Below are 23,314 nucleotides of genomic sequence, written 5' to 3'. Positions count from 1 at the left end.
ACTCCAAGATACACAGTGAAGGCAAATATGAGACCCCACTATTGTGGAATACCCAGAACTGGCGAATCCAGAGAATGAGCTGATGGCCTCAACGAGCACGGAGTTCATTTGTAGGGTGGTGGAAATGCTCTGAAACTTAATGTCAGTAGTGGCTGCATAACAAAATAAATCTACCAAATGAGTTATATGATGTAAATGGTAAGTGGTTTCGATTTATGCTGTTAACTTCACCAAATTAAAGATAAAATGTCTTTCAACAGTGAAGACACTGAATTGTTTTTCTTTCTTTCCTCTGAATGGGTGGTTGAATGCCTACCCTGTACCTCAGCATCTCCCAAGGCTCCTGTATAGTAATACTGCCACGGTGAGGACCATAGGACATGGACCTCCAGTGTGCAGTACAGATGCCCTTTGCTAGCCCAGGTTCCTATTCTAGCTCACTACGTGGAGGCCACCTTGGACATGTGTAGTGTACCAGTGAGAAAGAGGCCCTGAAGAGAAGCTCTGTTCCTCTAAGGTTGCCTAGGCCTGGGAGCCTCAAGACTGGAGTGGCACAGTCTGTCACATGATGCTACAGACCAGAACCAACCTTTCCAGTCTCCCTCCCAGTGGGGGCACTGGAACAGAGAGGTGGCAGTCTCAAGACAAGACATATTGGTCCTAGGAAGCAGGCAGACTTTAACAAGTGCTGCTCCTGGCGCAGACTAGACTCAGCTACAACTTAACGAATGCTTTATCCAGATGTGAGATGATCTGTCCTTCGCTAATGACTGGCAAATCTCAAGGACTCCCATAGACCACTGTTGCTTCCATCTGCTTGCTCATGCCAGGAATGCCACCTGCTATACCCTTCCAGTCACAGCCCATCTCCCCTAGAAACTCAACTTTCATCTGCAGCTGGCCTGTGCAGGTGGGGTTTTCTTTGCTCTTCTATTCCCGAAAAGGAGCAGGATGTCTAGCTGGTCTACAGGACACAAAAGGTGTCCCCACCATCACAGCAGACAAGATGACCACAGAGTCACCACCTTTGGCACCTCTTTATTAGGACCTATGTTCGTGTATTTTGCAAATACAAACAGGTACTTAGCAAATACATGTGTAGTTTTGAAACATTTTATGGGTCTGAAACATTTGTGGGCATTTACTTCATTCTAAAATGTGGGGTGGTTCATTATTTGTCAGGGAGACATCTCCATCCTCAAGTGACCAAACAGAAAATAGAAGCTACCTGAAGGCCTGTTCTGCAGGCTCCCCTTTGAGAACTGCAAGACAGCTGTTCAGGACTCATGTAGAATGACTATGATTGATCATAAACACACTCGGTCTTTGGGGCTCAGAAGAGACCAACACTCTTGTGTTCTATTGTCACTTCTCAGAACTTAGAGGACATCACTCGGTGCTGTTGGGCCTCTTCTGTGGACATGGCAGCACAGACACACCACCATCTTCCTCAGGCTGCAACATGCCAGAGAGGATGAGACAAAAGTTCCTGTCTTGTGACAAAAAACCATGTATCAAAAAAACTTAGAAAAAAGAAAAAGAAAACAGCTGGAAAGCCCACAAGTTAGTTCTTGGCAGAAGCTGCAGGTTCTGGAGACTGAAGGAATTCATAAGGGTCATGGGTAACATCCGGCTGCTCCCCAACACTAAGGCGAGAAGGACTTCCTGTAGGTTTAAAAAAACACAGCATCTAAGAACACAAAACAGATCTGCAAAGCTTATGAGACCAACATCTGTGATTGATTGATAAATGTCCTCCCTGATACCACACACAGGTGCATACATACTCTGAATTAGGGCTGCCTGCAACCTCCTAAGGCTCTACTTTGCTTGATACCCTGATCACAAGGTGATCAGAACAAAAACCAAATCTTAGTCTCTCTTCTGGCAGCTACAGTCGGGCTTTCTTTGAAAAGATCAGGATTCATTCTGTACACGGAATACTTCAGAAGCACGAGAGGTCAAAAGAGAACAGATGGCAGCGGAGGCCAGGGAAAGCAGCTCCTAAAGGCCTAACCCATTGCTCTGTGTTAGCCAGACTTAGTTATCTTTAGCTGAGGGTCCTACAAATAAATACCAGGGACTAGAAGACCACAGAGAAAAGACATTACCAAAGAAACTGGCATGCAAGAGGCCGTGTTTGATGTCGTGTTCATCAGAAAGTTAAGAGGTTGACTGAGCAGAGATCTCAGGATTGATATGGAGCTATAATGGCTTTTCTGAGTCCTATGCTGGGATGGGACCGATGTGGGAAGGACTTGTATCAGCACGTAAAATTTAAAGTGCAGAAGCAATCAAGAGCCAGGTGATGGTGGCGCACGCCTTTAATCCCAGCACTCGGGAGACAGAGGCAGGAGGATCTCTGTGAGTTCAAGACCAGCCTGGTCTACAGAGCTAGTTCCAGGACAGGCTCCAAAGCCACAGAGAAACCCTGTCTCGAAAAAACCAAAAAAAAAAAAAAAGCAATCAAGAGGTGATGGGAAAAAGGAAAAGCGAACAAAAGAGTCTATTTATCTATGTCACTCAAAGGCAAACAGGATAAGATTTGTGTCAAGCCAGAATTCACAAGGACAAACACCGACAGAAAGTCAGACGCTGTTGGTAAGCTGCTGGAAGGCTTTAAAGCCTTAGCAACAGTTCATAAAAGACATAAGTGATAAAACTTCAAATGAAAAAAATTAAGCTGTCCTAGAGATGGGTAACTATCCCCCCAGAGCTTACTGTATGTATTTCTCTCCTGCAACGAAGTACACTTGGGATGGATGGTTTTCTTGTTTGTTTTAAACCCAGCTCCGTTCCTTTCAACAGTGAAGTGTGGCCAATGGGAAGACAAGAGCTGTGGTGCTATCTCAGAACCTGTCATAACTAGGTATCTAGTTCTAGGGGCAGGCATAGCAGTCCGAGTGCAGCCCTGATTTCCCTTGGTCTAATGCCGGATGCCAGAATGAGCAACACATGCTAGCGCAATAAGACTCCCTGCTGCAATGACATGCAGTGGCCTTATGGTGGCAGCACTGCCCCAGGATAACAGGGCTAACAGCTCACGGAAACGGAGTCTGTCTAGACGGGATAGTGTCTAGTCCATGCTCCCCTACAAACTGTCCTGGGGAAACACAAATGATGAGGCTGTGTTGTGCTGTACTGGACCTTGATGAGGTTTCCTTTTTAGTTGCTTTTAGCTGTCCAATACCAACTAGGACTTGTTTGGAGTGGACTGTGGGACGCCTTCAGAGATCTTGCTCCCACTCTGTAAAAAGGTTTTGTTACGCAATGGTTGGTGCCTTACAGACTTGGAAAAGAGCCTGAAAAAGGTGAAGGCAGCAGTTCCAGAGTCTGAATGAGGCTCTGTACTGGTGAGTTTCTGTCCCTGGGGAAGAAGGAACTTCAAATGGCTTGTGGGCGTGTCTGTGGGCATTTTCTTAATTGCTAACTGATGTAGGAAGGCCGAGCCTACCAGGTGCTATCAACCCTGAGCAGGTGGGCCTGGCTGTGTTAGGAAGGTGGCTGAGCAAGTCAGAAAAAGTCCTCCATGATCTCTGCTTCAAATCCTGCCTCCAGATTCCTGCCTTGAGCTCCTGCCCTGGCTTCTCTTGATGTTGAGACATTTAAGATGATGTAAGATCAACACCAAGTTGTGGTTAGTATTTTATCACAGCAATAGAAAAGCTAACTCGGACAAAAATTGTAAGGTTCTTACTTGAAACACCCAGAGTGGGTTAACTTCCTGAGTTGTTGGAGAGGAGGCCCCTGAGGCTCCTCAAACCATAAAGGCTTTCGCCACTGTACTGTTGTTAGCTGCATGCCAAAATGAGACAGTAACTCTACTACTGATGACACACATACTATTGTTACAGGACATGGAAAAATCAGGCTGAGACTGAGCTACAAGCCCCCTTCCTGCCAGTTGGTTTTCATACTGCTAGATGGTGTTAGGTGAGCTACTATTCGGGAGAGAACTGTCATCAGCAGTCTCTGCCGGACACAGTACCAACACGCTGTGTGTGGTGGTTTGAATGAGAATGCTCTCCATAGGCTCACAGTCTGAACGTTTGGTCCTCAGACAGTGGGACTGTGTGCAAAGGATTAGAGGTGTGGCCCTGTTGGAGGAGGTCTGTCACTGAGAGCTGAGGTTGGTGCCTTTGAATGAAGATGTAAGTTCTTAGCTGCTGATTGATCCAGTGCCAAGACTACCTGTCCACCACCTCTACCACACTCCCTGCCATGACGATCACAGACTAATCCTCTGAAACTGTAGCCACAGTTTTGAGACAGGGTTTTCTATGTAGCTCTGATTATCCTGGAACTCACCACACAGACCATGTTGGCCTTGAAGTCATGGAGATCCATTTGCCTCTGCCTCCTGAGTGCTGGGATTAAAGGTGTGTGCTACCATGCCTGGCACTTTCTGATTGAATTAATGCAGGAAGAGACTCACATATAGTTCTGTGATCCAGGGCAAAAGCCAGTGACTGGGGAGGTCACAGGGCTCAGCAGGGAAGCAACTACTATTGCTTTGTTAAATGGAGGGGATATGTCTGTCAATCTGCCTTCGAAACATTTGTGTTTATGCCCATAGAGCACTACTGCTGTCAGCCTCAGCTCTTAGGAATAAAAAGACTGCTGATGTGGAACAGTGTCCAGTGCTCAGAAACAGAGAGGAAAACAATCATCTCACTCACTCTAAAGCTTAAGGAACATCATGGGAGGAGAGACAGGAGGAACGCCTTACCTATGCTCCTATAAACCCCAGAAACTCACTGGTTCACTAAGCTACACTTCTTTGTCCTGTTGTCAGTGCTGCATCTGGGAAACTCATACGACAGGCTCAGGAAACTACAGAGATCTCAGGTCCTACATGGGGCTGGGATACTCCGAGTGCTAGTACAGAAACCCCTCACCAGGGATGGTGACACTCTCCCAACAGAAAATGAACACTCCATTGGCTGATAGAGTCAAGGACAGGTGGCAACAAATCTATATTAAAAACAAATGTCCTGCCCCCTCCCCAAGATGCACAAGGGTGTAGAGATCTCCCAGAACAACAACAACAAACCCTGGTGAAGGCCACCATCCTGGCCCTGTGGGCCCCATCCCTCACCTCAGTGCAGGCTCCCTCCACTAGCCTGTGTGAGACCCTTACCTGGAGGGTGCTGCTCCCTCTCAGAGGCAGTGGACAGAGAGCTGAGATTGGAGGATGGCCGGGAACCTCCTCGCTCTGCTTGTGCTTCGTGCAAGTCCTGCAGGAGCCTGGTTGTCTCGTCCAAGTTCAAGTGGCTCTCATCGTGGTCCAGCTCCTTCTTCACTTTCCCTATGTGACAAGTATGATGCAATGCTGGTAAGCTTCGTCAGCACACACAGACCAGACACAGCACAGCTGTTCTGTAAGATCACTGCTGGAGTAGCTCACAGCAGAGAATCCCATGTGAGACAGGCCAGGGCTGGTAGTAGGCAAGGGAGCACACCCAGTGTCTCTCACAAGCAGAATGCCACGCTGAATCTCAGCCATCCAATGCACCAATACTATGGACAACTTTATCAACTGGAAAGATGTGTCTGTCTGATGCTGGCCTCCGGCCATAAACACAACGCAGACAGAGTATGCAAATAGGTACACCGAGCAGGGTCTCCACCCAGATCCCACTCCTAGGGCCCAGTGTTGACTTGTCTTAGCCAAAGAACTACCTTGAACCTGTGAAAGGACACAGCTTAGCCAGAAGGGCTAGGAGCTCACCTTTGCCCTGTATTAAGAGTGACCTTAGGAACACCATGGAAGAGGATCAGGGAGTATGCGGGGAGATTGTGTCTTCTAATAATAGAAACTGTACCCACAGTTTCACCAACATGACTGCCCAAAGGGGCTATACAATACAATGCCAACGGTCATCCAAAGTAGACAGGGAAAAGCCCAGGAGGCCTCAACCCCAAGAACTATAGGCAACTAAGGAAATCTGGGAATGTGGGGAGGTGGTCTTTCCCAGGGAAGAGAACATCAGCTGGTTGTCCACTGCTAAATGGTCAGCTCTGAAATTATACCTACAGCTAACACTATATAAACTGAACAGGTTGTGTTTAGGAATATATATGTATATACATATTCATTATACCCATGTAAGAACCGTTAGTGCAAGTCAGGCAATGGTGGCGCATGCCTTTAATTCCAGCACTCAAGAGGCAGAGGCAGACGGATCTCTGTGAGTTTGAGGCCAGCCTGGTCTACAAGAGATAGTTCCAGAACAGCTAGGTCTGTTACACAGAAAAGCCCTGTCTCAATGCCTCCTCAAAAAAAGGACAGTTAGTGAAAGAAAGAGGCCATGAATTTGAAAGAGAGTGGAGATGAATAAATGAGAGGGTCTAGAGAAAGGAAACGAGAGGGAGAAATTTTGTAATTATATTTCAAAAATAAAATAAAACATTAAAAGCAAATAAAAACCCCCAAACAAACAACACAAAAACTAAAAGGTGTCCCTGGAAATGGTCCCTGGGGTCCAGCACCCAGGATATAAACTCTGACACCATGAAACAAACCTATAAAGCAGCACGAAAACATGTCCCAAACCATGGGGGTGGAAGGGTACAAACAACTTAGACAAGTCAGCAGGCAGAGCACTAGTACACTAGAGTATTAGAAGGCAGAAGTATAACTTCAGGAGGGACTTCCCAAGACAAGGGTAACAGCATCTGTGCTGAGACACTACCAGAGCAAGAGAGGAGAGCTCTCAGATGCTCAGCAGGCAGAGGGACACTAACCAGGGAGCTTACTTGCCTAAGATGGTAGGCTGGTAACTGAAGGAACTATGGCCAGGAATTTCCAAATTTGGTAAAGCATATGAAAACCCCATGGTCTGAGAAGAATTAATCTAAAGGAAAGCAAACCAAAGTACATTATAACCCTATTTCTAAAAAGTTGTAAAGGGAAGAAAAATCTTACAAGTGCCAAGACAAAGGTAGTCTGTATGCCGGAAAATGTACTAAGCAGCCTGGGCCACTGTCCCTAGGAAGGCTAGGATTCGGCCATTTGATTTCAGGGAGGTAGGGAGTTCCCATCACTAACTGACACTGTTTATTCAGAGAATGTGGTACAACTACCCCCATGGGGTCTGGAACCAATAAAGGCCAAGCCAGGAGGGGTGCGTATAGTAGCACTAAATAGCCCCAACCAATCAAAACCCAGGTGCTGGGGGCCTATCAAGCATGCTGACACAGCTCACTGAAGGCCTGACCCATGCTCCCTGTAACTCCATGATCACAGCTCCTTGGGGGTTTGCTTGCATCTGGTTCCCTCTGGACTTTCCCATTGTGCCTTCTCCCTCCAATGACTATTTTCTTGTTTGTCTTAAAATATCCTAGCCCTGGGTCCCAGCAGGCATCTGAGGTATCTTGAGGACAAGGACAGAGCTGACAAAAGACAATGACAGATCTAAACCCAATCCCTAAAAACTGTGGCAACGGAAAGGCTATAATGTTCACACACACACAAATCTACTTTCTCAGTCTGAAGCTGCTGACTCCAGGACCATCTTCACTGTAAGATGTGCGTCCTCTCCATGTAAGGTATATGCAAGGAGAAGCACGGAGGGCCTAGCTGTCTTCAATCTTAGGTGAAGGAACACACTGCACACCTCGTGGAAGACAGCATTTGCAACAGTAGAGGGTTTATCCTTCAGGGAGTGAGCACACTGACACATGGCTGACACACACACCATGTCCGTGATCTCAGCTAACAAACAGGTATAGTTTCAAGCGGTAAAGCACAGGGGTGTGCCGCCAGGGCTTATTGCAGCTTCTGTTCAGAGTGGCAAGCACCAGACCTGCCTGGGGTCGGTGACAGATGTCATTTCTGTTCAGCCATGCATAGCAGTCTGACCAAGAGAATCCGAAGAAAACACACTTTTTATTTCCTAGTCTCTTAAAAAAGTGTTTCTTGTTGGTGGCTTGTTTAGTTTGGGGTTTTGTTTGTTTTTGGTATTTCTGGTAAAGGGAATTGAACCCAGGGCATTGTTCATGCTAAGCAAGCACTCTACCACTGAACGGCACAGTTCTTCTGACACTGGCTTCAGTTGGGCTTTTAGCTCACAGGGAGCCAGCAGATATCACATGGGTGTCCTAATCTCTAGTTCTGACACTGTCCCCTGGAGACAGCATCTGATCCCATATGTTGAGGGTATAATTAGGCCCTAACCACAGCCCCAGGGTGTTTCCTGTTCTGACTAGTGGTAAGTTAACTCCACAGGTTCTCCTTGGCTGTGTTATTTTCCAGGGGAGTTTGTGAGCACAGAGAAACCAAACAAGGTTCTCTTACTACATCACACATCACAGGTGGGCACATAAAACAGTGCCCAGGATGCCTCACCCAGAGAGCTGAGCATGGACACATCCAGAGAGACATCAGGGTATGGTTTCATTGACATGAAATCCAGAACAGGGCCACTATCTCCTAGTGGGTCCCCAACCTGCAGAAGATGAGAAAAATATTGATTAAACAGACAGCACAATTGTCAGCTAATGCCAGAAGTATAAATCAGCAGCCTGTGCTAATTTGAACCCACCTCACAGTAACACAAATGAGCATTATCCTAAAGGCTGCAGAGTTCAAGGAACATGAAATCCAAGATTATTAGTGGAAATGCAGATGTCCAGGGACCTAGTCAGATCAACACACCTCTGACAACTTTCCTCTCTACTAAGAGTAAACAACCCTTTGCTAACTTCTTAGGAATTCGTTAACACATGGAACTCAAGGGCTCACCACCACCTTTTCCAGGAGCAATGCGACAGATTCCAAAACCAAAGGCTCCTCTTCTAGCAAGGGTAAGACTGCAGTTTCCCAGGACTCTGAGAGCTCCTGTTGCTCAGCCTCTGCTTGTATCTTCATACTAAGGTCTCATAGCATTCCCTGGAAACTTAATCTCCTCAGGTACACAGGTCTTTGCTGGCCAGTGGGTAAACTTTGCAGCACAAGCCCAAGTCACAAGGGAAATGGGTCCCCACCCTGCCTGAGGACAGTGCCCAGCTGATGGCTTTGAACTTGTCTCTGAGCTTAGATTACAGCCCTCTGGTTCAGGTCACTAAGGTAAGCAGATGACAGCAAAGCAGGGCCACTGAAGCCCCTCTTCAACAACTAGCAGTCCCTGGACAGAAGGACAAGAGGCTGGCCACTCACTGCAATGACTAGTAACCACAGACACTCCAAAAGCTGAGCTTCTGTGCACATGCTGGGGAAACCCACCTTTACGTCATCTGCAGGTCTCATGGGGATGCTCCTCCTCTGCCAAGTAACAAGACAGGACATAAGTTTGCCATCAGTTTCCCATTACAAGGTGATCACTTACATTGCACCAACAGTGGCTTGCTCACTGCCTGGGGTTCTGCTCATTACACCCTCACTACATCTACACCTGAAGCAGGGGTTTTACAGGTCTCTTCACAGGTGGTAGTGAAGTTAGACCACAGCTGGTCAACTCATTCAGTTTCAGCCAAGGGTTCAATACCACACTGGGGCTGGGGTGAAGGGGAATATGGGTAAGAGGATTCCCAATTTTATATCGAAACCAATTATTAAAACAAACAAAAATGGGCAGCTTGAGAAAAAGAGGCCTGGATGATTAGTCTAGAAAATGGATGTAGACTGATGGAGGCAGCAGAGATACCTACTGCACTGCTGGAATGGGATGAGCTACATGCTCCCTGCTCTGGGAAGAGCATGCCTTCAAAAACACCCTATTTTTAGGTACATTCCTCAAAAAAGATCATTTGGTATATACTTAAACAGATTTGATCATGTAATATTTTCACTAACTTTTAATTAGAAATATGGCCTTTATTTTACCATCTGTTCCTTGCGGAAGATTCCTCTAGCATTACACCTTGAGTACTGAGCACCACTTTTACTGTGGCCGTATATGTGAAATCCAGAGCTCCCCAGCAGCACAGCCTCACTTCAGGGACACATGGAGCAGTTTCCTGCCATACCAGACAATCCGTAGCTAGAAATGGCCTGGCTGGGACAGCAAAATGTATCATCAGGTAAAAGCACTTGCTGCTCAAGCTGAGAACCTGAGTTTGGTCCCGAGACTCCACAGTGGAAGAAGGTAACTGACTCTCAAAATCTGTCCTCTTTTCTTCATATGTGCATCAGACACAAAGTAATAAGAAAAAGGTTTAAATAAATGGCCTGTGCTAACGTCGTGCCTGGAAAGAGAGACACGTGAAGAATGGCAACCAGAACAGGAGCCAAGTACACGTGGGTAGGGTTGAAGTCTGGATGGGACACAAGACTTTTAGGCTCATATCCTCCAAATAATAATAATAATAATAAAGACAGCTTTTAAGTATAATTTAAAGCTTAATGAATGAAAAACAGCCAGCAATGACCTCAAGAGCCTGCCTCCCTGAAATCTAGTTGGCTGGACAGCTCTCTGCGCCGAAGTAGCACCAAAAGTGGGACCAAGAGTCTGAGCCCACAAAAGTATGTCAACTTCAAACCCCACCTGCTTCAGCTGGAAGATCATCCTTGAGTGATCTCCACCTGTGATCTGGTCCAGGAGATCGTCTACCATTTTCTTGCTGTAGCTCCCAGCATCCTTCACGAACTCCTGCAGGCTAGAAGAGAACCCTGTAAGGGAATGTGCTGAAAAAGCATCGCGTTCCAATTTCAAGATCCACCCCAACAGTGACAAAGATTTTGATTTCAGATGTCCACTGCCAACACTCCTCAGTCCTCTGGGAGCTTCCCAGGTGTGTGTGGGGGGGAAACAACTGGACTGACCGTTCTCAAACAATTTTCAAAGTGGCTCATGGCAAAAAAAAAAAAAAGATTAAAAGAGCTCCAGGAAAATTTAAAAAAAAGGCAGTAACACATGCAGGTACACATTCATAAAAAATCCTAAGATGTACTAGTTATCTAAAGAAGGCTGTCTATATCCACCAGTCTTGACATTTGAAAGTACAGGCAGCATGGACTATAAAAGTGGTAGTGGGCAGATATGGAGGGGTGGGGTAAGACTCAGGGCACACCTTCTGGTACACTTTGATTTCTGGATCATACGACTACACTGGCTTAAAAATAAAATTTAAGATGCTCACCAGGGAACAGTCCTCACGTATCCGTGTGACCTGGCTTACCTCAGTGCACACTGCACACCAGTCTCGTCTCCATATGCAGAATACAGAAGTTCCATCTCATCTGATTTCAGGTCCCCAAACACAGAGTTGTTCTGCATTGAAAGCGCAGTGCTTGCACTAGAGAGGAATGTAACTAAAGAGAAGGGGCAGAGGGAAAGTCGAAGTCATGCTCAATGCACTGCCAGCATGCTACAGCCATTTTTCCTTCCAGGTGATCTCAACCTGAGCCCATGCCTGGTTTCTTCCTTTTTCTTCCTGCGTGAGCACAAATGCGGTAGCAGGAACTGCCCATGGATACTGCAGAGTCTACTTAGCATGCCATTTCACATCTTGGACCAAGGGCCACAAAGCAAAGACCGACCCTTAGGTAGCGATGAGCGTGGACAAGCAGAAGTGGTTCTTGGAACCAGTCAGTTCATGAACCCCCTCTGACAGAAGCAGGAACTGAACCAACACAGGATACACTCTTTCCCAGGCTACGTCTATGTGGCTGTGCTTTTCAGTCTGGTAGAAGTCACGCCGTGTCCTGCACTCTGCTATAGCGTTTCCTTCTCTCTCCTGTTGGACAATAGCTGCACCCCCTCTTCCCTGTAACACAAATGCCTCCTGGGGACAAAACTGCTGAGCTAAGAAGCAAAGACAAGCAATATCTCAAAAGCAAAGTGTGAGCAATGACAAGTGATGGGTTGAAATGGAGGCAGGTGTGGGTAGACCACACATCACAGAAGGTCCAAATGCAGGCTCTAATATCCAGAGATGTAGAAAATGCCATTCCAGAAAAAGTCCTCTACTGAGGCTGTACCAAGCTTCTCTGCGCCAAGAGTGAACACCAAGAAAAGCAGATGGTGTGCAGGATTGAGGGGATAGGGAAGTATGGTAAAAGCTTATGGTGCAGAGGTGACCTTGGCCACAGCAAAGGTGAGGGCCGGCAGGAAGCAACAAGGAGAACAAAAGCAATGACATAGAGAAGGGCAATCCCACCCATGCCTACACCATCACTCAAGAAACGATGTCTGGAATAAATATAGAGACAGGAAATACAATGAAATGCCAAGTCTAAGGGGAACATGCTGAAGTGCGTCCCATGGTTTTAAACACCTCCATACTTGAGTAAAGGCAGAAGAGACGTCATCAAAACACATCTAGGCTCAGACCAGGAATGGCTCCTGTGCCTTCAAGAGAAAGGAAGTGATCCCACAGAGAACCATCAGCCTGGATGCACTTGAGCACATACACCAAAGCAAGTCTGGCACACATACTACCACATATATACAACCACAAACATTCCCAAACACACTAGTAGATTTATTATAAATACAGAACACACAAACACAAATATACCTGCCCCTCCCTCATCCATGTTGCCACCCACAACCACCTTGTCCATCTAAGTCTCTTGGCTGCCAGGCAGCTCCATCATCCTCCAAATGTAAGCCTGATGTAAGAACGAGTCCCTCCGTAAGGACCAGCAGGAGCCTGAGTCGAGGCTCCTGTGGAGGGAGAGAATGGATGGCAGCCTGTGTGAGGAAGCTTAGGAGCTCAGTCTGAACTCACCCCTACTAGTTAAGAGCAGAATGCAAAGCAGGAATTCCCCATCAACTATGACTTTAGGCATCTACTTTAATGGGTCTAAACTTCATTTGTCTTAAAAATCTAAACCCAGTGACATGAAGAAAATCATAGAAGAGGAACTGGCAACTTCAGCATCCCACTGACAGCCAAGCCGGCCTTCAGCTCCTGAGAGCTCTCACCCGCCAGCCACTGCACTTACCTTTACTTCTTCTTTCATCTTTGAAACCCAGTGTCGTAAAACCTGGGAGCAACTTGCTAGACAGTGAACTCAGGTCCACAGGGTGTGTCTCATCCTCTGCAGAAGACACAGGAAAGGAGGAATAATCAAGTCAGCTTGCCTCAGCAGCGATGAGCATGTTCTCTATAGCACCTTGGACAGGGAGCGGTAGGGACATGAAGACTTTACAATGTCCATTTAAAAATGATTTTTAATATAATTTTTCAATATAATTTTAAAAACTGACACCATTTCAATTTGATTTTATAATTGCCCTAAAGTCAACACCATGAAAAAATATTATGTCTGGACCTAAACAGATGGTTCCATTGGCAAAGTGTCAGCCCTGTAAGCATGAAGTTCTGAGTTCAATTCCCCATCTGTACTTAAAAAGAGTACACAATGTTGCACGCTTATAACCCCAGTACTGGGGAAGGAGAAATGGGTGCATGCTTGTCCTTGTCATGTCTGTAGACCATCCTGCCAGCCAAGCTTTCATCCACTCCTACATGCTATCCAGCACTTACTGGCCAGCCTCTACATGCTCTTCTGGTTATACATCTGCTCACTGGTTTTCACATGCAAATCAATTCTCCATTCCTGACAGGAACCTCAGTTTCCACACTGACTTTCTAGCCTAAGTATGGGCTACCATATCTACTTTCTCCTGAAGACCACAGAAATTTGTTTCCACTCACAGTTAAAATCAGAGTGCCTATCCTGTACACTAGAGAAAATGAAACAACCTGTGGATTGTGGGCTGGGAGGAAGACTGTGGAGAGGCCAAAGAGCTGAGGGAAATGTCCACCTGTGCGGCAGAGACTCAGGCAAAGCAGTAAGTATGAGCCAACATCCACTGCGTCTCACCCTCTCCAAGAGTGTCTGTGGGTATCCTGCAACCCCAGAGACTCAGTCAGAGGCACAGCTACTACCTTCTCAAGATGTTCCAATGAGTGAAATACCCCTCCAGGCTGCTGTGCCCGGTGGCGTCCATGTTTCCACTAAGACCTACCCTGACCCAATCATCCAGCCTTCCTTCCAGAATACTTTTGAGCTTCAAGTGCATAGGTCTGCACTTGGCTCACGAGGAAGCAGTTCTGACAGAACTCAAGAAACAAAACCTTCCTACATCATCAATGAAATTCAGTCCTTAAGAATCTATCACCACCCTGAGTAACCTAATGGAGGCCTAATGACGTACCAGCCCCTTTCATGACACACATAGGCTCCACTGTGCACACACATGCTACCAAAAATATGTACAAGAGGGAAGGCAGACAACTCTCCTGCAATCTCATTAACAGTCATGGTGACATATGAATGTGTTATACATGTGCTGCATCTCAGAGCATGTACAGAGTTTAGAGGACAAAGCACCCACCATCAGCGTCAGGCTCAGTTGCATTCACCACGCTGTAGAGCAGACTTCCATCTCCAAGCTTCTTCAGGTACCCCATCTGCAAGGAAGCAGCACCCAAGTGTCATCCGCCAGGGAAAACCTTGAGCTATCTACTAGAGACACATGACGTGCTAGTCACTTCTCTACCAGTTTCTCCAAGAGAAAGAACCAGAGACTCCCTCTCACATGTCCAGGGATTGAAGACTGGCGTGCTTATGATTGATGGTATCTGCTCATGATTATAACTGAGAACACCTATATATGGTCAAAGCACTGCTTAGACACATGACCCATCCCAAAGAGTTTCTGAAATAAAAGTCTTGTCCCAGAAGCAAATATTAAAAACCATCCATTAAGCCTGAACAAAATAAGAGAGAGAATGCCAGCTAAGTAAAAAGCATCATGCCATGAGGTCCATGGTCCATACCTCTATCTCTAAGGTAGACAGAGAACATTACTCCATTAAAAATCTTCCACAAAAGGCCTTGCCTATGTCCTATCGTCACCCGCAGTCTCACACAGGGACAGGGTGTCAGGGTGTGGAAAGAATACATGTGCAGATGAAATGTGCAGGGGACTGCCCAGATGCATGAAGAGGAAGTTCTTGAGATTGTAAATATCCCCGGGAGAATGTCAGAGAGCAACGTAAGTAGGTCAGAAGCAGGAGAGGAGGCAGATACTGGATAGGGGACACCAACAATATACCAGGATACTAGGGCCAGGCTTCTCAGTGCAGTACTACAAACTAAAAAGGAAGAGTGGCCATGGTATTGGAGGGAACAGGAAGCTTCACCAGACAACAAAGATTTCAGTACATGCAAACACAGTTACCAACATAGTTACTCTTAGCTACATATACACATGGTGTGTATCCACACAGGTACATTTCCTGGCTCTACCTGACAGTGTTTTACCTACAACATGGATATCTGTCCTGGTTAGTTTTATGTCAACTTGACACAAGCTAGAGTTATCTGAAAGGAGGAACCTCAATTAAGAAAATACCTCCATAAGATCCAGCTGTAAGCAGGAAGTAGTGGCACACACTTTTAATCCCAGTACTCAGGAGGCAGAGGCAGGCGGATCTCTGTGAGTTTGAGGCCAGCCTGGTCTATAAGAGCTAGTTACAGGACAGGCTCCAAAGCCACAGAGAAACCCTGTTATGAAAAAGATGTACCGCTCTGACTTCTGATTACTGTTAATACAGACCTTACATTGAGATAGTAAGATTCAGATTATGTCAGGTCTGGTGGAACAAAACAGGCTCATCTTACCATGTGGCCTTACTCTTGTTTCAGGGCTGTGTTACCGTCTACAGGTGCTCTGCACCAGAGCATCTTGTACTAGAAAGGAAGAGTGGTAGTACCTTGCTCTACAGAAAGGCAGGTAACAGTTGGATGGATCCCTCTGCCTCAGGTAGGACTGCAGATAGCTGCATTAAGACATGGCAGCAATAATCTACGAACGGCCCACAAAAAGACAGAACCACAGACGGCACCACACCTACGAATACTTACTATGAAGGGGGCTTTACCTGTACAGAAGCTCGGCCAACAAGGCCTCCCCTAAGCAATAGGGTCAGTCACAGTGGCCCCAACCCAACTTGGATGTAGTGGGAAATGTCATATTCCATGTTCAGGGTGGCCCTGCCAGCGTAGTGATCTTAGACCCCTCTGAGGACATAACACAAAGACAATCAAAGAGCTGATCTGGCTCTGGCCTGAACCCCTGGCGTCCAGGAGGTACTCTGGCCAGATCCTAGTACTCCCAGTTTTGATGATGGTACCTGGTTGCAAAGACTTGAGTGTTTGAGGCCAAGTGGCACGGCCCTCAGGGGAGGGCCAGATATACTACCTTGCCACCTGGGAGAAACCGGTTAATTCTGTCCCGAGCCTCGTCAGCTGCATGCTCTACGAGGGCTAGCACGTGCTCCTCTGCAGTGCTGTCTGTCAGGCTGCAGGCATTCCCTTCAGGCTCAAACATGCAGCTGTAAGGCATAAAAAACAAATGTCATCATAGGCACTGCCTGTTTCTTCCTAGCAGAAGCTTCTGTGAACGATTCCCTTGCAGAAGTACTGGGCTAAGTTTAATCCCTCTACTTCTCATAGCATTTCCTATGGGTTCTAATCATGTTCTTATACTTGAAATAAAAAAAAAAAATGCAGACCAAATAGAATCCCTTAGGCTTCCCAAGTCTCAGAGACACTTGTCTTCTTACAAACAGAAAAAAAAGTGACAGGAATTACATAGGTATTAAAGGAAATGTGACAAAGTCCCCACTGTGTGGAGTGTCACAAGAAGCCCTGGGCTCCCCAAGAAGGAACAGTTGTGGAGCCAGTCTGTCCCCTGAAGACAACAGAAACAGGCAGACAGGCTCCTCTCTGCCCTGGCACAAATGGCTAAGGAGATGTTGCAAAAAGTGGATGTCCCCATAACCGACACAGCTGCTCTCTGGAAATCCAGCCCAGGGGTAATGGTGCCCCTTATCAGAGTCCAATAGCACTGGCATTGACAGTTAAGAATGACCTGGAGCCTTCGGTGGACTTCGGTATAGAAACTCAGACTCTGAAATCTAATAATTCAGAAAAAAACTCCACAAGTATTCATTATATCCAAAAGTCATAGAACCCACAGATGATGGTAGAATCTTAGTGATAAGATCATCTACACCACGGCCACTAACTAGAAACTCTGCAAATCTGAGGCAACCTGAGAGGCCAGGAACATATGAGGGCAGCAGTGTCCCTAGAGAGGACAAAGGGCAGTGCACCAGAAGGAGCTGTCTGCTCAGAGGGAACCTCCTCTCAAGATCCCTTAGTTAGCTCTGGCCTGACGGACAGGAGAAAAGCTTCAGGGAGCTCTGTCTGAAGTAGCCTGACCTTCCTGATGCTCATCACCAAGCTGGCCATCTCCCTATAGCGCCACAGAAGTCAGCTTATAGACTTGTTTCATGGAGAGTGCTGGTGGCCAGAGTGGGCTGACCGCAACTGTGCTCTGCACAGGTAAGAACATAGGTCATTAGCAGATGCTATGTATGAAGGGCATATACTAAAGAGATGAATATTAGCAAACAGAATGCATATCATATAGTAATGACAAACTGGAAAAGTTCACTGTAGGGACAGCTACATGGGCTGTGGATCCCAGTGTGTGTGGCTAGCACACAGGAGAGTGGTCTCAGCCCCCTTGCATCTCGCATTCATCAGTAGCTGTGACAGTGGCATGAGAGTATGTGGTGAGTGACTACCTTACCCACAGAACTGCCCTGCAAAGTCCAGAGTATCAGCTATGAGACACAATCACCTCATTTTGGGGCAGGTAGAACAGGTGGCCATTTCCCTCTTGAGTTCCAGACCAGGAAGGCATCCAGTTTAAGGCCCCTGGGCTGCACCAGGGGGTGCCTTGTGGAACCCAAGAATCCTTAGAGACATGTTCCTCCATCCAGGATGAGACGCTCCACAGGTCCCCATCGCCCTTGTCGGGCAAAGCACTGCTGTCCTGCTTGTAGGCAGCAGCCCCACAAGCCTTACCTGATAACTTCTCTACTCGGCTTTTTGGATTTCTTGGTGGTTTCTACTTGCACTGGGACAACCTCAGGAACAGGTTCCTCAACTGCTGGGTCTTCACTGCCCAAGAGAGCTGCCTGCTGAGAGAAATCCATGTCCTGCATAAACGACATGCTGCGCTTCAAAGCTAACAGCCGCTCCTAGAATCAGAAAGGACAGAGCAGCAGGACTTTACCTCTCCCTTAGCCACGGAGCCGTGACGATGGGATGGCATGGGATGGCCACGGCCTCACCTGGCCTAATCGCCACCTTCCCAGACGCTGCAGCGGGAATGGTTGCGAGGGCTCAGCGTTCAAGGTATGGCCCAGAGATGGTGGTGAGAGAATGGTGGAGCCCAGCAAGTGCCGCCTGCCTATGTGAGGCTCGTACAGCCTGGCTTACACTTGGAATGACCGTCGAGGGTCAGTGAGGCTGGGCCACAAAGTAAAACCACAGGCTGGCTGTGGTCCAGCAAGACTGACCTAGATCCAGAACTTTTCATCAGCCCCATATACTGGCACCTCTAAGCTGTGTGAAGGTGCACAAGGGGTCAGCACCTGGGTGTGGCAGATGGATGAAGCGTGTCATTCATTGTGAGCCTGTTAGGCACAGAAAGTTAGGAGACTTCGGCTCAGTGCCATTGCTCTAGTGGGTTTCTTACTTTGCTCATCATCTTAAAGCCCGCATGCAGGATCTTCTTGGCTAACTTGTAGTACACGGTGTCTGGTCTATTGTAGGTCATCGCATTATCACACATTAATTTGAAATCTGCCTAAGAAGAAAAAGACAAGGAATTTGCCATATAAGTAACAGCAAAGTTCTCCATTCTTGTCAAATGATGCCAAGTGGAAAGGAATGGAAGTCAACAAAAGACAAGCTTGGGAAGACATATTTTTAATAACTCAAGAGAGATTTTCATAACGATCCATGAGTTTTTATTTGCATGAGGAATTTCCCAGTGAAAATTTGGTCAAAGTTTCCAATATTCTTTTGTATATTAATATGTAAATTTTATGAGAAAAACTGTACAAATATTCTAAGCACCCTTCTTTCCTCCAGGCCTTCTTCCTATCTAGTAGAAACACCACACAAATAGGAATAGAAAGCAACATGTCTGGTTCTTTAAGCAGAAGTGAGAAAGAGAGCGAGGGGTTCTGCATCACAACTATGTGTAACTATAGTTCCAGGAGACTACACGCTCTCTTCTGACCATCAAAGGCTCCAGGCATACATTTGGTGCATAGACACACTCATAAACACAAAGTAAAACATCTAGAACAAGTTATAAATAAATGACTTGAGGTACATATACAGTGTTCATTACGTGAGTGGACATGAGCACACCCACACGGAAGAACACACACATTTTGCAAACTTATTTCAGAAAGTAAAACTTATTTACCTTAAATTCTGTGACTGATTTATATTCGTTGGCTACGATCTTGTCTTTCATTGTGCCAAAGTCCATGGGATGTTTTATTATCATTGAATACCCAGGAGCAATTGCATCCGTGACAGGAAAAGCAAAAAATCCATGAGGATCTTTTCTGAAAGCAAAGATATCTTCGAAATGAAAAAAACTCTAAAGTCCAAATTTCTAAGTGATATAAAAATTTTTACAATCCAAAAATTTATATAGCTGACTAAATTTCAAATTTGCTTCTTAAAAGTTCAGTGGGAAAACACAGACACCTTTTAGGGTTCCGACACGTATTTTACACAAAACAGACACTTTCCCAGTTACATCCCTGACAGGCACCAACTTCAGACGTGACAGGTTGGAATGCAGCACGTAAGCTCCTGGCTCTGAAGGTGTGGCCTGCACCCAGTGTGCCCACACCTGCTAGACTAGGAGTGCCTGGAGAAGGTGAAGTCACACATCTTGTGGTGGTAGTGCGTGGGGTTCAGGGTTCAAAGTGTTTCAAGATGGAGAGAAAGTGGGGAAAGTATTCTATAGAGGTAGGAGGCGAGAGGTGGGATTTGGAGCGTCTAGAGAAGGAGGGTGTCTGTCTCGTGGGTAACAGATGACAGGTGGACATGGGGTTACCTCTGCAGCTGACGGAGGAAGTGCTCCAGAAGCCTCTGGATAGGTGTGCTCTCATTCTCAGCTGAGTTTATAAAGAGAAAGCAAGGAAATAAATCAAACAGCAAGACCTCATTCCCTTCACTAGAAATCTCCATATCATCTGCCTGTGGCCTTCACAGCATCTGAAGCCCAAGCAAGAACTGAGAACTTGGGCACAGCTCCCTCAACACAGGCAGGTTGGCAAAGGGATACACAGCACGTCTCAAGATCCACATGGCTATTTCCAGTTCCCATCACAAGCTGGTCTTCTAGACGAGATATAAAAGAGACAAGTGTGTGGGAAGAGCTCATTCTGGACTCCCTGGTCAGTACTGCACTTGAGACTTCTCGTCATTTCTCTGTACCTAGTTCTCACTGCACAGCAGGGGGACATAAAATATACAGACCTCATGAGGGCTGTGGGTGTCAGCTAAGTCTCTGAGCTCACAGACAGTCTGACAGCAATGTTTCTGACTGTCCAGGGTATGTCCAAAGCAGCAGTAATCTCTTCAGTCCCTCCACAGGTCACAGTGACTGCACTGTGCCACTTTGAAGACAGGCCCTGATTGTTGTTTCCTGGAAATTTACTAGGAGTGAACTGCTCTGCTCAGGGATGGGAGTTACTAGCAAATAGCACTCTTTCCCACAAGGACCATAATAGGTATCTCAAGGGGCCCCGATAAATCAGGGGTGGTCAAGTCCGTAGTCAAAGGACGAAATTCTGAAGAGAAAAATCACCACACAGACTGTGGGGTATGAACATTTTTTTCTGTAGCCATCACAATCTGATTTAATATTAGCTTTCCTGATAACCCATGCTCTGACACCCAATCGCCTCAATTTCTCTCCATGTAGGAAGAGACATTTTTACCTGAAAACAGAGTGCCTGGAGTCCTATACAGGAAGTCTGGGAAATACAAACCCTAAGACTGAAAACAGAGTGCCTGGAGTCCTATACAGGAAGTCTGGGAAATCCAAACCCTAAGACTGAGACGCCATAGAATGTCACCCCTGGCACAGGATGCCCGGGTCACAAGTTTCCTAAAGACCTGCTGGCTTCCTACATGTCATCTTGAGATCACCTTAAGTAACTCCAGACCTACCATGAGAGCCTGTGTTGGGAGAATCTCATGTTTCTACACGTGTTTCTTATGTGACTCATGAAGGGCCACTAAACTGATGGTGCTGTTTGGAACAGTAAAGCAAATAAAGCCAAACTACTAAACTAAAAATTGGTGAACTTTAACCAGATAAAAAATATTGTAAGCTGGGTAATGGTGGCACACGCCTTAAATCCCAACACTCAGGAGGCAGAGGCAGGCAGATCTCTGAGTTTGAGGCCAGCCTGGTCTACAGAGCAAGTTTCAGGACAGTCAGGGCTACATAAAGAAACTCTGTCTCAAAAAGACAAAAACAGGCTTTTTCAGACCCAGGCCAGCTGGCCTTGGTGAGTTCCCAATAGAACATCCCCATTGTCTCAGTGTGTGGGTGCCTCTCGATCCTGAGTTCCTTGCTCGTGCTCTCTCTCCTTCTGCTCCTGATTTGGACCTTGAGATTTATGTCCGGTGCTCCAATGTGGGTCTCTGTCTCTGTCTCCTTTCATCGCCTGATGAAGGTTAATATTCAAGAGGATGCCTATATGTTTTTCTTTGGGTTCTCCTTATTTAGCTTCTCTAGGATCACTAATTATGGGATAAAACCGGACTCTCTGAACATAGCGGACAATGAGGACTACTGAGAACTCAAGAACAATGGCAATGGGTTTCTGATCCTACTGCACGTACCGGCTTTGTAAGAGCCTAGGCAGTTTGGATGCTCAACTTACTAGACCTGGATGGAGGTGGGGGTTCCTTGGACTTCCCACAGGGCAGGGAACCCTGATTGCTCTTCGGGCTGAGGAGGGAGGGGGACTTGATTGGGGGAGGTGGAGGGAAAGGGGAGGCGGTGGTGGGGAAGAGACAGAGATCTTTAATAAATAAAAAACAAAAAACAAAAAAAAGACAAAAACAATACTGTAGGTTTTGTGGGACACATCTGGTTGGTCTCTATGACATCTGTGCTTCTGTTATTAAATACCCCAACAAGTGGATAGCCATGCTGCGGACAGGATATAAAACATGTCCAGGGGCAGGGTCTTGCCTGGCTGTGTTCGGCAGGCTCTCACTGGTCGATCTGGGGGTGGCTCCACCTCCACCTTCTTTCCAGGGTCGAAGGCATCAGCCTCCCCCTCTGAGTCACAGTGCTCCTTCTCCCGCTTCCGCTTTTTCTCTTCCTGTGAGTAGCAAAGAACAGAGGCCAGAGAACAGCACGAGCTCTTTTAGATTGGTACCCTAGGCCCTGTGCACCTCTGCCTTTTGCGGCCTGAGGAGAAGACCCATTTTTACAGAGAATACACTCGGACTGCAGCACTGGCCTGGCATCACTAGCATCCCCATCACAGGCCACTGCACCTTTACCTTCCGCTTCCTTCTCTCCTCCTCATCGAGGTGCTTCTCCTTCTCTGACTTCTTCTTCTTTTTCTTCTTCTTTTCTTTGTGTCTCTCCCGCTCATGGTCTGACCTATCATCATAGTAGCTGGAGTCGTGGCCAGATCCTGAAAGTTCCGTCACTTCGCTTCCTCCCACCTTGAGCACTAGCTTCAGAGGCTTCTCCAGTGGTGTGTCCGTGTAATCTGCACACAGATCGTGAGTCAAACTTGCAAAATTCTAGGTGGGACTACCGCGCCCCTGTGGGTGTCACAAGGGTAGGTGTCTGGTCTTGATAAATCTAGGCGGCAGGGGGTTGTCAAAACCATGGGAAAAGATGGACTCTCAAACTGACAGGGCTGTGTTCGGTCCTTTGAAACCACATAATCACCACTGAGAGTATTCAGGACATCCTACCAGGAGAAAGTGCATCACCGCGACTTAGGACCCAAGACCCCAGTTCCTTTGTGGAAGGCCCTCTTTTTGCTGTGGGTCTTCCTGGTACCAGAGGGAAGGTCCAGAGAGGCCACAGGACCCGAGAAGCCTATGGCCTCACCCTGTGACCTAGGAAACGCAGCTGATGCCCTCCACCGGGCCAACCCCCGCCCCCTCCCACGAATGTCCGCGACCCGGCTTGAAGCCCCTCCCGCTCACAGGACCCCGCCCGCCTCAGGCCCCTCCTTTACAGCCCCGCCCAGCGCAGACCACGCCCTTCCCTTGGAACCCCGTCCCCGCCGGTCCCCGCAGCCCAGACCCGGCCCGCGGGCTCCGCACCTTCGTACGAAGAGCGCCACTCCGCCTTGTGCTTCTTGTGCTTCTTGCCCATGGCTGCGGTCGCAGGGGATCCGCCGAGAAGCGGCTGCCCGTAGCCCGACCCGCGCCAGTCGGAAGTGGCCCCTTCGCCCCCGCTGAACACTTCCGGGTCACAGG

General features: G+C 47.2%; 1 protein-coding gene across 3 annotated transcripts; it reads right to left on the bottom strand.

Annotated features, from left to right (window-relative positions):
- Positions 1 to 1,018: 1,018 nt before the first annotated feature.
- Brd9 (bromodomain containing 9) lies at positions 1,019 to 23,287 on the bottom strand. Of its 3 annotated transcripts, none has more exons than XM_013349765.2 (16): positions 23,159 to 23,287; positions 22,376 to 22,590; positions 22,059 to 22,191; positions 19,902 to 19,962; positions 19,257 to 19,401; positions 18,516 to 18,626; positions 17,840 to 18,015; positions 16,164 to 16,296; positions 14,292 to 14,367; positions 12,893 to 12,988; positions 11,122 to 11,254; positions 10,488 to 10,599; positions 9,227 to 9,265; positions 8,351 to 8,450; positions 5,141 to 5,308; positions 1,019 to 1,665 (listed from the first exon to the last, which is right to left on the bottom strand). In XM_013349765.2, the coding sequence occupies exons 1-16, from the start codon at positions 23,208 to 23,210 to the stop codon at positions 1,565 to 1,567; spliced, it is 1,851 nt and encodes a 616-aa protein (XP_013205219.1). In that variant the 5' UTR covers positions 23,211 to 23,287; the 3' UTR covers positions 1,019 to 1,564. The 3 variants fall into 3 exon arrangements, with proteins under 3 accessions (XP_013205219.1, XP_005356776.1, XP_005356777.1); XM_005356719.2 differs by having other exon boundaries at positions 1,457 to 1,665; positions 17,840 to 17,955; XM_005356720.3 differs by having other exon boundaries at positions 1,457 to 1,665; positions 17,840 to 17,952.
- Between the last annotated feature and the right edge of the window lie 27 nt (positions 23,288 to 23,314).

This window comes from Microtus ochrogaster, chromosome 19 (assembly GCF_000317375.1).
Source record: "Microtus ochrogaster isolate Prairie Vole_2 chromosome 19, MicOch1.0, whole genome shotgun sequence".
NCBI classification, from domain to species: Eukaryota; Metazoa; Chordata; class Mammalia; order Rodentia; family Cricetidae; genus Microtus; species Microtus ochrogaster.
This window is presented reverse-complemented; position numbering and strand designations above follow the sequence as displayed.

What these genes read in the sequence shown, in the direction of transcription:
- Brd9 (XM_013349765.2), bottom strand. Translation starts at nt 23,210, where the DNA reads ATGGGCAAGAAGCACAAGAAGCACAAGGCGGAGTGGCGCTCTTCGTAC. An exon ending in GGTGTGCAGTGTGCACTGAG is followed by an intron (nt 10,600 to 11,121) that starts GTAAGCCAGGTC and finishes GTTCTCTTCTAG; the next exon opens with CCTGCAGGAGTTCGTGAAGG. An exon ending in GAGGGAGCAGCACCCTCCAG is followed by an intron (nt 1,666 to 5,140) that starts GTAAGGGTCTCA and finishes TTAAACCTACAG; the next exon opens with GAAGTCCTTCTCGCCTTAGT.